This window comes from Rousettus aegyptiacus, unplaced genomic scaffold (genome assembly GCF_014176215.1).
Source record: "Rousettus aegyptiacus isolate mRouAeg1 unplaced genomic scaffold, mRouAeg1.p scaffold_m13_p_9, whole genome shotgun sequence".
Lineage (NCBI taxonomy): Eukaryota > Metazoa > Chordata > Mammalia > Chiroptera > Pteropodidae > Rousettus > Rousettus aegyptiacus.
This window is the reverse complement of record NW_023416312.1, coordinates 10511580-10525503: the sequence shown is the minus strand read 5'-3', so window position 1 is coordinate 10525503 and position 13924 is coordinate 10511580. Positions and strand designations below refer to the sequence as shown.

The 13924-nt window shown below is 40.4% G+C and overlaps 1 protein-coding gene across 1 annotated transcript in view; it reads left to right on the top strand.

The window, feature by feature from the left end:
* Positions 1-13924, top strand: part of ACOT9 (acyl-CoA thioesterase 9) — a 32357-nt gene that overhangs the window by 7080 nt on the left and 11353 nt on the right. The window contains 6 exon segments of the mRNA XM_016136931.2: positions 1586-1631; positions 3490-3660; positions 3915-3952; positions 7412-7495; positions 7888-7991; positions 12275-12348. Of these exon segments, the coding sequence (XP_015992417.2) occupies positions 1586-1631; positions 3490-3660; positions 3915-3952; positions 7412-7495; positions 7888-7991; positions 12275-12348 (517 nt within the window).

The window sequence follows — 13924 nt, the reverse complement described above, 5'->3', positions numbered from 1 at the left end:
TGCTTTACTTGGTGCTTTTAAGTTTCTCTCTTTGTATTTAACCTCTGACATTTTAATTATGATGTGTCTTGGTGTGGGCCTCTTTGAGTTCCTCTTTTTTGGGACTCTGAGCTTCCTGGGGTTTATGTCTATTTCCTTCACCAGGTTAGAGAAGTTTTCCATCATTATTTCTTCAAATAGCTCTTCAACTTCTTGTTTCCCTTCAGGTACCCCTATGTCATGGATATTTTTACCTTTACTTGTGTTCCATAGGCTCATCAAACTATTATTATACTCTTGGCTTCTTTTTTCTTGCCATTCTGATCGAGTGTCCTTGGCTTCCCCATCCTCTATAATGGTGGTTCAATCCTCTTCTTTATGCACTGTGTTAATTCCCTCTAATACTCTTCATCTCAGATAATGTGTTTTTCATTTCTGGCTGGCTTCCTTTTATAATTTCCATTTCCATTTTAATTTTTTTATCTCTTTGTTAAAGTTCTCACTGAATTCATCTATACTTCTTATAAGTTCATTGAGCATCTTTATAACCAGTTTTGAACTCTGCATCTGTTAGATTGCTTGACTCCATTATTTCTGGATCCTGTTGTGTTCTCTCATATGGCTTCTGCTTCTTTGTCTTCCCATTTTGGCTGCCTTTCTGTGTCTGTTTCTATGTACTAAGCAAAGCTCCCAAGTCTCCCAGTCTTATTAGCGTGGCTTTGTGTGGTAAGTATCCAGTGGCACAGTCCTGAGAGGTGTTGAGCTGCAAGGCCATGTTTAACCTCAGCCTGTGCCCCTCCGGGGCCACCTGTTAAGATTCAGCAAGCAATCCACAGATACTGTGCTTATGGTTGCCTGAAGAGGCCATGCCAGAAACTATGGTCAGCTGCCACCAGTGTGGGTCTTGGAGTTGGCTCAGCAAAGAGCACCAGACTGGCTGAAGACACAACTGGATGTGGCTTGGGTGGGGCCGCGAGTTGGGGGAGGTGGAGTTTCAGAGAATCTTCTGTGCGGAGCGACCTCTGTTATTCAGTTCGATGATGTCTTTGCTATGGTGGTGCTGAGTTTGTGCACTGGAGGGAGGTGGGCTCAACAGAGGAACAGTGGATACCACGGGCACTTCTGTACAGAGCGAGTCTCACCTTGGCCCTCACTCCAACAACTTGGTATCTCCCTATAAGTCCCTGGTACTTGGCCCCCAGCAGCTGACCCGGTGCTAGTGCTCAGAGCGAGGAAGTCTGTCACTGCAAAAGTCCGTTTGGGACATAGTGCCTTTAAGAGGCGTCTGCCTCTGTCCCACTCAGCCTCTTAGGATTGGAGAGCCTTGTGTCTCCACACCCTCCTACCATTTCAGGGTGATTTTTTATTTCTCTCCCTAGTTGTAGTGGTTCTGTTCATCTCAAGCTCTGGTGACTTTGCTTGTTATTTGCTCCTTGTTTCTGTCACAACTTTGATGCAGAATGAAGAAAGCCTCTGTCATCTACGCCATTTTTTCTCTTTAAAGCTTTTGAGTGCATGAATTGCTTTTCAGAGTTCTTGAGCTTGTTGCCATAATCTAGTTCTCATATTTTTTGTTTCATGGAATGACTTCTTATTTTTGTTTCAGTTCGAGATAAATTGCGGGAGATGATAGGAATATCTACAAACTGGAGGTATGTACTTTTGTGTGTTCATTCATTCTTTCATCCCTAAAGTGGTATGCTAGGCATTATTTAAGCTCAGTGGATGATCCCATTGTGGATGTGGGGGACCCTGTGTTCAGAAATGGGTTGAGAAGTATTTTTTTTGCTTGAGGGAGAATATCAACATTCCAACATATTCATCAGTTAATGCATTGTCTCATAAAATGATGTGATTTACACAGACTCTACATTTTTCAAAGTGTAATCAGGTAGATTACTTTACTGCTTCTCGACAAAACTTGTGACATGCTTATGGTATGTGTTCTCATCCTTTTTTTTTTTACATATATCGAAACTGAAGCTCAGAGCAAATGATTTAAGTGTTGGGGTTTGGGACTTGAACCCAATTTTCCTGGTTTTTCTATGTCATGCATCCTGACTTCTTGCTTCTTGTCAGCTCACAACTAACCAGGTTCCCATGCAATCTTTGTCTTTCACTCAGTATTTTCCTGATGTAAAATAGAATAATATCTCTCTCGGTGCACAGAATTTTGAGACTAAAGTGAGATAAAAAGAAAGAGCACGAGTGATCACTGGACATACCATAATCTGTTGTTGGGATAGAAATTTTCTAATGGCTTCTTAACTTTTTATGTGAAAATTTGAATTTACTGAAAAGTAGAAAAAAAAGAATACCTATGTCCTATCTGGATCAGATGATACTTATAAACATTTTCCCAGATTTGCTTATATATGTATAGGCTGAACTATTTCTAAGTAAATTGTAGGTATCATGACACTCTAGCATACATTTCCAATAATAAATACATTTGTAACAAAATGAGCAGTAGTATATCTCCAGCAAATGAGACATTCTGTTATGTAGTGAAATTGATAGTAATTCCCTAATAGTATTACTCTTCCATATTCAGAATTCCTCAACTGTTCCTTGGATGTCTTCTGTAGCTTTGTTTTTAAAAAACATCAAGATCCAATAAAGAATTGCATATTGCATTCAGTGGTTATGACTCTTTATTGTCCCCTAATCTACCTAATCTAGAAGAATATCTTTTTTTAAATCCCCATGAGCTTGCCTTTAAAGAGGTCAAACCATTTGTCTTGAATGGTTCACATTCTGCATTTACCTGGTGCCGTTTAACTTGTTCCTATATCCCATATATTTTTTTGTAGGCTAAACCTTTTTGGCAGTAATAAATACTTTATAAGTGAAGCTTAGGAAGACATCTTAATTAATGATACTGTCAACATTTTCGTTCCCTATTCCCTTGTCTCTCTCTTCTTCTTAATCATCTCTTCTTTTTCTCTCCTTTCTGTCCCCTCACATTCTCTTCTTCTTTACCTTCTGCTCTGCCTTCCATACTTCTTTTGGATATACTCCATTATTCCTCCTCTGTCTCTCTTTCCTGAAATTGAAGGCAGAGAGAGAGAGAGAAAGAGAGAGAGAGAGAGCGCGCGTGCGAGCATGCGCGCGCAAGCTGGGGCACAGAGAATATGAGAACCATCAAGGTGAGAAATGGGAATGTGGAGTTCAGTGGCCATGTCATTCTTTATCCCATATATAGTGTCCATCTTTGTATTTTTAATTTGATTTCAAATGTTCTATTATTCGAATGCACTTTTTGATGAGGGTGCATATATGATTCATTTGGGTATCACTTAAATGTTTTTCTTATTTACTCTAAGAAATTTTAACAGAAGTTTTTAATTCCATCAAGTGGCAGGTGGAAAGGGAGGGAAGGAAGGGGAGATAAAGTAGGTCCAAACCTTCTCTTTCCTCCTTTGAGGGTGCCCGACTGGCCCATATGTCACTGGAATTGCAGGGTAGCACTGCTCCTGTGTTTCATGAGGCTTTATCCTTTCTTCTCAGAGATCATGTGAAAATAATGGAGGACAGAAAATCACTTCATAGGTTTTTGGCTAAGTCACAGAATGGACTGCCACCTAGGAGAATGAAAGACAGTTATATCGAAGTTCTCTTGCCTTTGGGCAGTCAGCCTGAATTACGAGAGAAATATTTGACTGTTCAAAACACTGTAAGGTAACACAGCACTATTTTTATTCGTATTATTTGTTTTTATTTTATTTCTTTCCTTTATTGCAGCTTTGAGATATAATTCACATACCAAACCATTCACCTATTTAAAGTGTGCAATTCTATGGTTTTCAGTATATTCAGAGTTGTGCAACCATCATCACAATTAATTTTAGAATATTTTCATCACCCCAAAGTGTATTTTTCTAAAGGGCAATCATCATGATTTTTGTATAATCCTACTCTTCTTTATTTCACAGATTTGGCAGGATTCTTGAGGATCTTGATAGCTTGGGAGGTACTGGTATTATTTTGGTATTTCTAAGTAGAACTCACAGCTATCCATTGAATTCTGTGGCTAGAAAGGGCTTCTTCTTTAACTTGCACACATGAGGATGTTCTAAAAAAGCAGAAAAAGAAGGGCATCTGCTACCTCATGTCATAATTTTTCCCCCGAATATGTAGCTTCCTATTCAACAGTTATAATGTGATTAATCCTTCTTTCTAATAACTGTAGAAGCCTTAAACTCATAGAAAAGTTGCAAATAAGCGCAAAGAAGTGTTCTTCTCTGAATGATGTGAGAATATGTTGCTGACATGCACATCACCTCCAAATATTTTTATGTTTATTGCCTACAAACAAGGACATTCTCCTACATAACCACAATACAACCATCAAATGAGGAAATAACACTGGGACATTAGACTGTTCAGTCCTCAGACCCCATTCAACTTTTGCTAGTGGGCCTTTATAGCAGGAGGATCCAGTTCCGAACCACATGTTGTGTTTAGTTATCGTGTTAGGAATAGTGCCTCAGTCTTCTTGACTTTCATGACCTTGACACTTTTGAAGGTTATAGGCCAGTTCTTTTGTGAAATTTCTCTCAATTTGGGTTTGTTTGATGCTTCCCCAATTTTAGATTCAGGGTGTGCATCCTTGGCAGGATTGTCACAGAAAGGATTCTGTGTTCTTATTGCATCTTATCAAGTGGTGCATAATTCTAATTTGTCCTATTACTTTAATGTTAACTTTGATTTCTTGACGAAGGTGGTGTCTTCCAGGCTTCTTCACTGTAAAGTTGCTCATTTCTCCTTTGTAACTAAGTATCTTGTAGGGGGTACTTTGAAACCTTATAAGTATCCATTCCACACCAGACTGTCAATTTATTACTTTAAAATCTATAGGACACAGGGATTCCTATTTTATTGAATGGGTTATAATATGTTGCTGTCATCTATTTTGATTCTCAAGTTGTCCCAGGACTGTCCCAGTCCGTTCAAGCAGACTTCTGCGTTTCTTCAGTGTGTCCCCATTATTCTTTGAGCACTGCCTCACTTTCTGACACAGTAGAGATGTTCTAGGCGCATTTATACTTTCCCTGCCGCAGACCTAGAATCAGCCAAACCTCTAAGGAGCCCTGCTTCTTTTTAATGGAGAATGATATTTAGAAACCAAGATCTGGGTGCTGGGAGTGGTCATTGCTGCTGGGGTATGACTGCTCCCACACCCTTTCAGTGGACAAGCTTGGGAATATCTACACATCCACATACATTTACTTCTGTGTTTATCTGTCTCTTTGTGAAAACCATGGGCTTGCACTCATAGTTTCAATTCAACAACACAGGTTTATCCTTATTTCCTTCCTTTTTATATTTGTAATTCTATTCTCCGACTGGGTCCATTATCCTTAATACATTTACTTACCATCCCTAATACATGCTACCCCTAGCCCCTCATGGATGCTTCCTTCACCTCTCTGGGATTCTACCCCATGCCATGCCAGGTCCCCTTCTGCAGGTCACCCTCCTCATTGCGCCCAGGCTGCATCATGCTGGGCTGTTGCTCTTGTTGCCCTCTGCATGTCTTCCTGACCCCACTTGGCCTTCAGCACCTCACTCTGGGCCACCCTGCTTGCTCCTAAAATATAGACATAAGGCTATTGTTAACGTTATACTTAGCTTCTTTTTTCTTCAGATTAAATAAATCTGCTTAAAACTTCTTACTTGCCTTTATAGAAAATTACACACATACATGGTTGCGCGCATGCGCGCTCTCTCTCTCTTAAATATTTCAATTCAGAGAACTTGCCTTATCATACATTCTTTCTCCCTAATATCTTAGGCCTTTTCTCAACTTCTCTTTTCCCTCAGTTTATAAACATATTTAAGTTTCTTCATCTTAAAGTGAAAAATAGATAAAATACTTTTCTTTTATAACACTTTCAAATGGTCTTTCTTCCTCACTTCACAGCTAACTTTCTGGAAAGAACTGGAAGAAATTACTTGCTCTCACTGCCTCTGTACTCTGACCTCCTGTTATTTCCCAGTCTGCCATGTTATATCTTTTGCCCCTCATGCCGTTGAACTGCTATGCCAAGCTCTCCACTGGCTCCCATATCGCGTGACCTGGGGAGTACTTTTCAGGACTTAACTTGGCCCCTTTGCGGCTCCTAATCTTGACAGATTCATCCTTGGGCTTTGGTGCCATTTCCTCCTGCCTCTCTGGTTGCCCCTTCCTAGTCTCTTGAATAGGCTCCTCTTTCTTTATTGATCCCTTAAATGCCAGTTATCCCTAGGTTTTATCTTCTGCCCTTTTTTTGTTATCTGTACATTCTCTAGCAATAATCTAATTTACTCCTGTGCTTTAGTTGCGATCAGTATGTAGAATGCTTTGGAAGGTCCACTTCCTGGTCTGCTTTTCTGAGTTCCAGACCAGTTTGTCCTCCTGCCTACTGGACGTCTTCATTGAGATGGGCCATAGGTTTCTTGAATTCAGCATGTTGAAAACAGGCCATTCTGCTCTTCCTGCATTCCCTTTTTCAGTAAACATATACCACCTTCGCTCATGCAAGCTAGAAACCTGGGTGTAGTGAAGTCTTGTCACGTCTCCCTTCTTATTAGCTCTTAGATCTTTTCTCTTCATTTCCACTAATATTGCCATAGGTCAGATGCATATGATTTCTGGGTACCACTAAGGCTTTTAAATGGAGCTTTTTGCTTTTGGCCTTTCATTCCCCCAGTATATCCTTTAGCAGGTGCATGGATAGAAGGATTTATTCTCACTTAAGAAATCTTGTTTGAGCACAGACCCAGTTCTGAGGTTGATTATACAAATTCGAAGGAATCATGGGGGATGCAGGGAGGCCACTAAACACAGGAGTATGATACAACTTTAAAGGAGTTGCTACTTGTAATGTGCATTAGAATCATGCTTGGCACATAAAAATGCTTGTTAAAATATGGAAAATATTTTTGTAAAACCCCTAAATGTGGGAAGTATACAGATGACCCACAGGGTGGTGTAGGTGCTGAGGGTGTTATGAGGAAGAAGGGATAACTAAGCTAAATAATTGTGTCATGATTAGGAAAGAGTCAGGAGGAAAACAGGCAGCTAAAGTCCTTGTGATTTATTTCTCATTTCTGAAGATGCTTGATGCTGTCAGACTCAGTGCTGGAATCTTTTGCTGATTTAGGCACTGTGTCTCTGTGGAGTAGTGATAAGCCAGCCACATGGTGGGTTTGGGCTTTGGCCTTTGGTTTCCTCACCAGTTCTAAAAGTGAGCGGGCTGTCAGATTACAGGATTCCCAAACCTCTTCAATTTGTAAGTCTTGGGTCCTAGGATAAAAGACCACTTGGAAGATGAGAGATTGGGTCTTCAAAACAAAATAAGACTTCTTAAAAATGTCAGGGAATAGATATGAATGTTGAGAATAATTTTGCTTTTCCTTTATTTGGTTCTCTTCTGTTTTCCTACAGTTCTTATTTGCTACACGCACACCAAAATTCATTCAACTAAGATGTCTCCTTTATCGATAGTTACAGCCCTGGTGGACAGAATTGGTAAGTGGTATTATTTTCTATGCATACTTAGAATTCTTAGTAATTACAAGATATTATTGAGGTAAGAGGAAATATTTCTTTTTTATGGGGAAAGTTTTATGTATATATGCATATGAAAATGTCTAGAGTGCTATATATACCAAGATATTTATTATAATTATCTTTGGGTGGAAGTGTTTTGCATGGTTCCAGTTTTATTTTTTATATTGTTCGCATTGTCTACATTTTGCAAAAAGATATAACAAAATTTTTTTGTATGTCAAAAAAGTCCTTTTTAGTTTTGAAGGAAAGATATATAGAAGAATTTGCCACAATTTCAGATGAAACTGTCCATTTATAGTACAGAAAATTTGGGGTGTGGTACGGACGCAGATTGATTTTCTGTTTTGCAGACATGTGTAAGAAGAACCTAAGCCCAGAACAGGACATCAAGTTCAGTGGCCATGTTAGTTGGGTTGGGAAGACATCCATGGAAGTGAAGATCAAAATGTTCCAGGTGTGTTTGTTTTCACAGATTGACCTCTTGTTCCAGTATAACCTGCTACTTTCCGTGAAAGCGACTCTTATTTACCTATCTGTCCATAGACAGGTCTATAGTTCACTCCTTCTAGAAAAACTTACAGATGGTGTGTTATTGAAATCTTCCTCTTGGACAAAGACTGGCACATTATTTTCCATTTATGTTTAGTGTTTATTACTTTCAAATCACATACAGCTCCATATTAAGGTGTTTGTTGCTGGTTTTGCCCCAGCGAATGTCACAGAGGTCTGAGTTATTTTAGGTATGAATGGGATTAGTCACTTAGTTTCCTGGGGCTGCTGTAACAGAGTACCATAAACCAGGTGGCTTAAAACAACAGAAATGAATTGCCTCAGTTTGAAGACTCGAAGTCCAAAATTAAGGTCTCGGCAGGACCATGCTCCCTCTAAAATCTGTAGGAGAGACTCCTTTCTCGCTCCTTCCTCGCTTCTGGTGGTTTGCTGCCAATCTTTGGCGTTCCTTGGCTTGCAGCTCTAACACTTCAATCTCTGCCTCCGTCGTCACATGACATTTTCTCCTTCTGTGTCTGTGTCTTGTGTCTTCATGTCTCTTCTCTTTTTATGAAGACATCAATAATACTGGATTAGGGACCCACCCTTCTCCAGTATGGCCTTATCTTAACTGATTATATCTGCAACAAGTTTATTTCTAAACCAAGTCAGCTCCACAGGTACTGAGACTTAGGACTTCAGCACATCTTTTTGGGACACAGTGTATCCCAGAACAGTCATTTAGACTGTAACAGAAATTGGGAGTAGCTCCTTTAATGAGCAAAACACAGAATAGCCGTTATAAAGAAATGAAGAAATTTGACAAGAAAAAGTACCTCAAAGAGGATAATAGCACAGAAATCAAATAATTCAGAGTATGTCCAAGATTTCATTATGAAAAGTTACTTAAGAATGACCTATTCAGTTATGCCAGAATATTCAGTGCATCTGTTATTCAGATACATTTTTTCTATTATGGAATTATGAAGCATTTTATCTTTTGGAAAAAGTCTGAAGCTTGCTTTGCAGTAATTAAAGTTATTTGTCAAAATTAGTAGTTTTTTTATTTGATGATATATGTAAGCAGTTGGATTCTTTAACTCCCACGTTGCTAAAACTGACAGGAATACTATTTTTAAAACAAAACAACAAAGTTGGAGATGCTGCTATGATTTGTCCATGTTCTTTTTTAATCTTCACGGTTGATTCCTGGACTGCTTGGCATCACACACAGCCGATGCCTGGCATAGGACCAGCTTTCTGGGAAATCTTGGTAATTTGAACCTTGGACAAGTAGGTCCAAGAGAAAAGTAAATATAGGAATTATTGGAAGGAAGGAGCCAATGAAAATTAATATCAGGCAAATACAAATGTTTGTTTTAAATTTGCATTTCTCATTGGCCATTTTGCCTAATAACTCATACTTGAGTGATCTTTTCTATTCCAGACAGGGAGTTTGGGGGTTGGTGCTTTGCCTCTTGTTTGAGTGCTCACAGGTTCAAATCCCAGCTCTGCTGCTTAGTAGCCATGCGACTGCGGGTAAATCATTTACTGTCTCTGAGCCTCTGTTTTCTCAGCTGCAACATGGGAACACTACCCCATTATATGGTGCAGTAAGGGTGAAATGAAAAAACAACCCACCCATGCGAAGTAGTCGGTACATTGCCTGTCACACAGTAACTACTAATCAGATGTTGGAATAATGTTAATTTATTACCGTTACTACGGAGATGGTCCCAAATCTCTATTCTGGGCTTGACCCTTAAGACCTACCTTTCCAAGTACCTGTTATGTCCCCCAGCCCACATGTGCCTTGCTACCTCCAGTCCAGTCTGTTTCAAACTGAATGTATCAGCTTCCTTTTTAATCCTGATATTCCTCTAGTTTCCCCTTTGCCAACCTCCTGGTTCCTCAGCTCCAAACCTTTGTGATCACTTTAGGTTTTCCCTTTCCTGTGCAGCCTTTGCTGAATCTTCAAGTTCATTACTCTCAGCAGCTCACCAGAGTCCTTTCTTTCTCTTCCCTTTGGCCCCGTGTTTCCTTCAAGCCTCACTGCCTTTTGTGTGAGTACTTGAACTATCCTTAGTCTGCCTGCCTTTAGCCTGTTATCTCTCCATTAATTTTACATATTTTTGCCAGCTAGATCTTCCAAAGCCAACCTTAAATCACATCACTCCCTTTCCCCAAAACCTTCAGTGACCATTATCTGTGGCTTTAAGTCTAAACTCCTTAGACTAGTTAGGATCCAAGGTGCTCCGTAAATTAGCTCCAACCCACCTTTGCACCTGTATTCCTGCCGACATCATTTATATGTGTTCTAAGAGCTCATTGCCAGATGCTTGGAGCATCATAAGAGTAGGAGGTTGTTTATCTTTACATTCCTGATGCTCGGCACTAGTAGGTGTTGATGATAATAAACCATAATTTAAACAGTAAGTGAGTAGATGAGTATCATAGCTTACGCTTTTTCCTTTGCCTGAAATCCTTGCGTTCTGGCTCTGTATATCCACATTCCACCTGTGCTTCCTGGCCACTCCAAATCCTTTCCTGGCCCCCCCACTCCTCATAGTACCAGTTCCTCCCCATGACACCTTCCTCAGCACCCCTTCTCTGACCTGCCAACCTCCACTCCACAGAGCTGTGTACGAACACGCTTTCCCTTCCGTTGGGCTGTCTGCTCTTCAACAACAGGGTCTGGGTATGAGTTACTGAGCCCACTCACTTAACATTCACTTAGCAATCATTTATGGCTGAGTGCCTGTTCTGTGCTAGGTATACAGCTGTGAGCAAGACACAGCTCCCTTCTCTTGCAGTTTACTTTCTAGGAGTTCTCAATAATGACCTGCCTCTGTCATACGTCAGGCAGTGATCGATCAGGTGGCTGTCATCTGCTAGTCTTTGCGCTGAGTGCTTAGGCTACCAACGTGAATGAAAGTGCTCTTTGTCCTCAGGGAGCCCGTGGTGCAATAGGGAGGCCACCACACAAATAAAGGATTGTTCTATAGTATATTAAGTATTAGACAGTATTTCTCAACAGGGACACTGTTGGCATTGTGTGTGGGAAAATTCTTTTTCTGCAGGACTGTCCCCTGCATTGTGATTGTTTAGCTCCTTGCTTACCCCAGCCCAGCTAGTCATGTTCCCCAAACCATATGACAACCCAGACCAGCTCTACACATTTCCAAATGCCTCTACAGGGGTGGTATCCACCTGTCTTAATTTGAGAACCTCTCAGCATAAGTCAGGAGAGGACTTTGTTTCCATTGAGCTGGCAAACAAAGGAGGGAATGGTGAGCTCAGTCCGGGGAGTAGGGATGGGGCAGGGGTGGGGAGGGGTGTGTTGAGGAATGCAGCCATGAGGAAGGCATCAGACAGGCAGGGAGGGGAGGTGACAGCATGGTCCATTGCAGGGCCTCCCAGCTAGGGTGGCTATCGAGAATGGTGCGGGACGGTGTGTTTGGAGAACTGGAGAGGCATCTGGGCTCTGTGGCGAAGGCTTCATATATAAGACCAATAGGCTTAGAGCAGATGCTGGAAGAAAGTCGAGGGGGAAGGGGATAAGGCCTGAACAAGCAATAGTGATGAGGAAGGAACTGACCATACCCTCAGGTAATGATATTACTGTCCTGGGAGTACACACTTCTAGGAGATAAAGAAACACCTTAAAACCTCAAAGGCTTGTGCATTATAAATATTTAGCTTAATCTACAGAATTATCACTGATCTAACCCTCTCTTGGGAGCCCCTGGGCTCAGCTAGGGAAACACAAACATGCGCTGGTAGTTGGCACACCAAAGTTCCCTGGAAATAGTCATGCTGTGGGAGCGGTGGGAGGGCCACCTGGCTCTGCATGCCGTTGTGAGGACAGGTAGACCTGAAGAAAGCCAGGAGTCTGCATGATACAGGACAGTGAAATGATGCAGAAGGACCCTCTGTGACCCTAGCCCTTGGGTCTCAGTCACGCATAGCTCCAGAGACCATCATTCATGTTATTCTCAGCACTCCTCACAGGGCACTGGTGGGGATTTTGGGGATCTTTTCCTTGCCAGCCCACAGGCTCCTGGGTAATGCTGCCACTCCCACTCAGTGCCTGGTTCTGTGCCTGGCATCCCAGCAGCTGGTGATTATTGAATGCACTTCTCTTATTTCTGCCTTTCTCAAAGCATGCATGCTATCTATTAGAACCATAGTGAGTCTTCCCAGGAAATGCGTTTCTTACATCTGTGTTTTCTTTCCTCTGTTCTTTAGTTACATGACAATGAATATGATCCTGTTTTGGAGGCAACATTTGTAATGGTGGCTCGTGACTCTGAAAATAAAGGGTAATTGCTGTTTTTTTCTAATTCTTTATTTTGAAAAATTTCAAAGATACATACAACTGGAGAGAAGAATATAACATGCTTGTGTACTCATCACCTAGACTTAAGAATTTTAACATTTTTGCCATATTTGCTTCATCTTTTTTAAAGTATATTATTTTCTTTATAGTATTTTAAAGCAACTCTCAGACATAATAACATATCACCTCTAAATAACTAAGTGTAGGCTTTTTTACAAATGAGGATATTTTCTTAAGTAACCACATAACCATTAGCACGTTTTAACAGAAATGCTAGGAAATCCTTACTATATCCTCATAGTTCATATTTAGTTTTTCTCAAATATCTTTTTAATGATTTGTCCAAATTAGGATTCAGATGAGGCCCACATATTACATTTGGTTTTTTGACTCTTAAGCCTGATTTTTTTTGTTAGTAGCTTTCTTGAGATTTAGTTAACATATGCAATTAACGCATAAAAAGTGTACCATTTAATGGCTTTTAGTGTGTTCACAGAGTTCTACGGTCTATTAAGGCTGTTTTATACCAGAATAGTTGTGTGTCACCATGTTGTAAGGCCATATTGATTTTTCTATACAATGTCCAACTGTCTGGATTTGTCTTGTCGCTTCCTCATGGTATATATTTTTTGGACTTGTTTCTCTACCCCGGGTATTTTTTGTAAACTGAAGTTAGATCTAAAGCCTTGATTAGATTCCCGTTCAACGTATTTGGCAAGAGCACTTCGTAGGTAATGCTATCTATGTATCCGGTGTCTCATATTGCTTCATGTCAGGAGGTATAGATTGTCCCACTCATAGGGATGCTAAAATTGATGGATGAGTTCCAGTGGTAACATACTGATCTTGCCACTGTCAAGTCCAGTTAATCTGCTTATGATCAGCAATGATCTACAGGGTGTAGTGCAATGCAGGGTACATCCAAAGTATACTTTGTCATCTGCACATAGCTAGGTCCCCATCAGTCTTTCTCCCAGGGATCTTAATGTCCACTGATGATCATTGCTTTAATCATGCAGGGGTGTAAAGTGATCCTCAAATTCTGTCATTCCTTTGATGTTAGCTGGTGTTCTGTAAAGAAGACATTTCCCTTATCAACTAGGGCAATTTGGTTTGTAAATGAAAGTGAACATTAATATTTTATTCTTGCCCTTTACTTGCACACTTGCAGAATAACGAGTCTGTTTGCTAGCTAGTAAGGACATGGTTTTTCTATGTTTTTGGCTTTTTAAAAAAGTATCATTGCGAATTCATGGATTTTAATGTAGTAAATATATTTAAATAAATTGCGGCCATTGTTCTTGCTGCTCAGAGTTCCCATGTGTGGTCAGTGGAGGCTCCTGTGATAAACTCTTTGGCCATTTCCCTACTAGTCTTTGATACCTGGCTACTCTGGAGCAATAACATGTCTTGAGCTTATTTTATACATTTTCTGTGCCAGGCCTAGAATCAGCCACTTCTCCAAGGAGTCCTGGGTTCCTTTTAGTGGGAGCCAGTATTTAGAGACCAAAATCTGGGTGCTAGACCTGTATGTTGTTACTCCTCTGTCATGTGTCTAG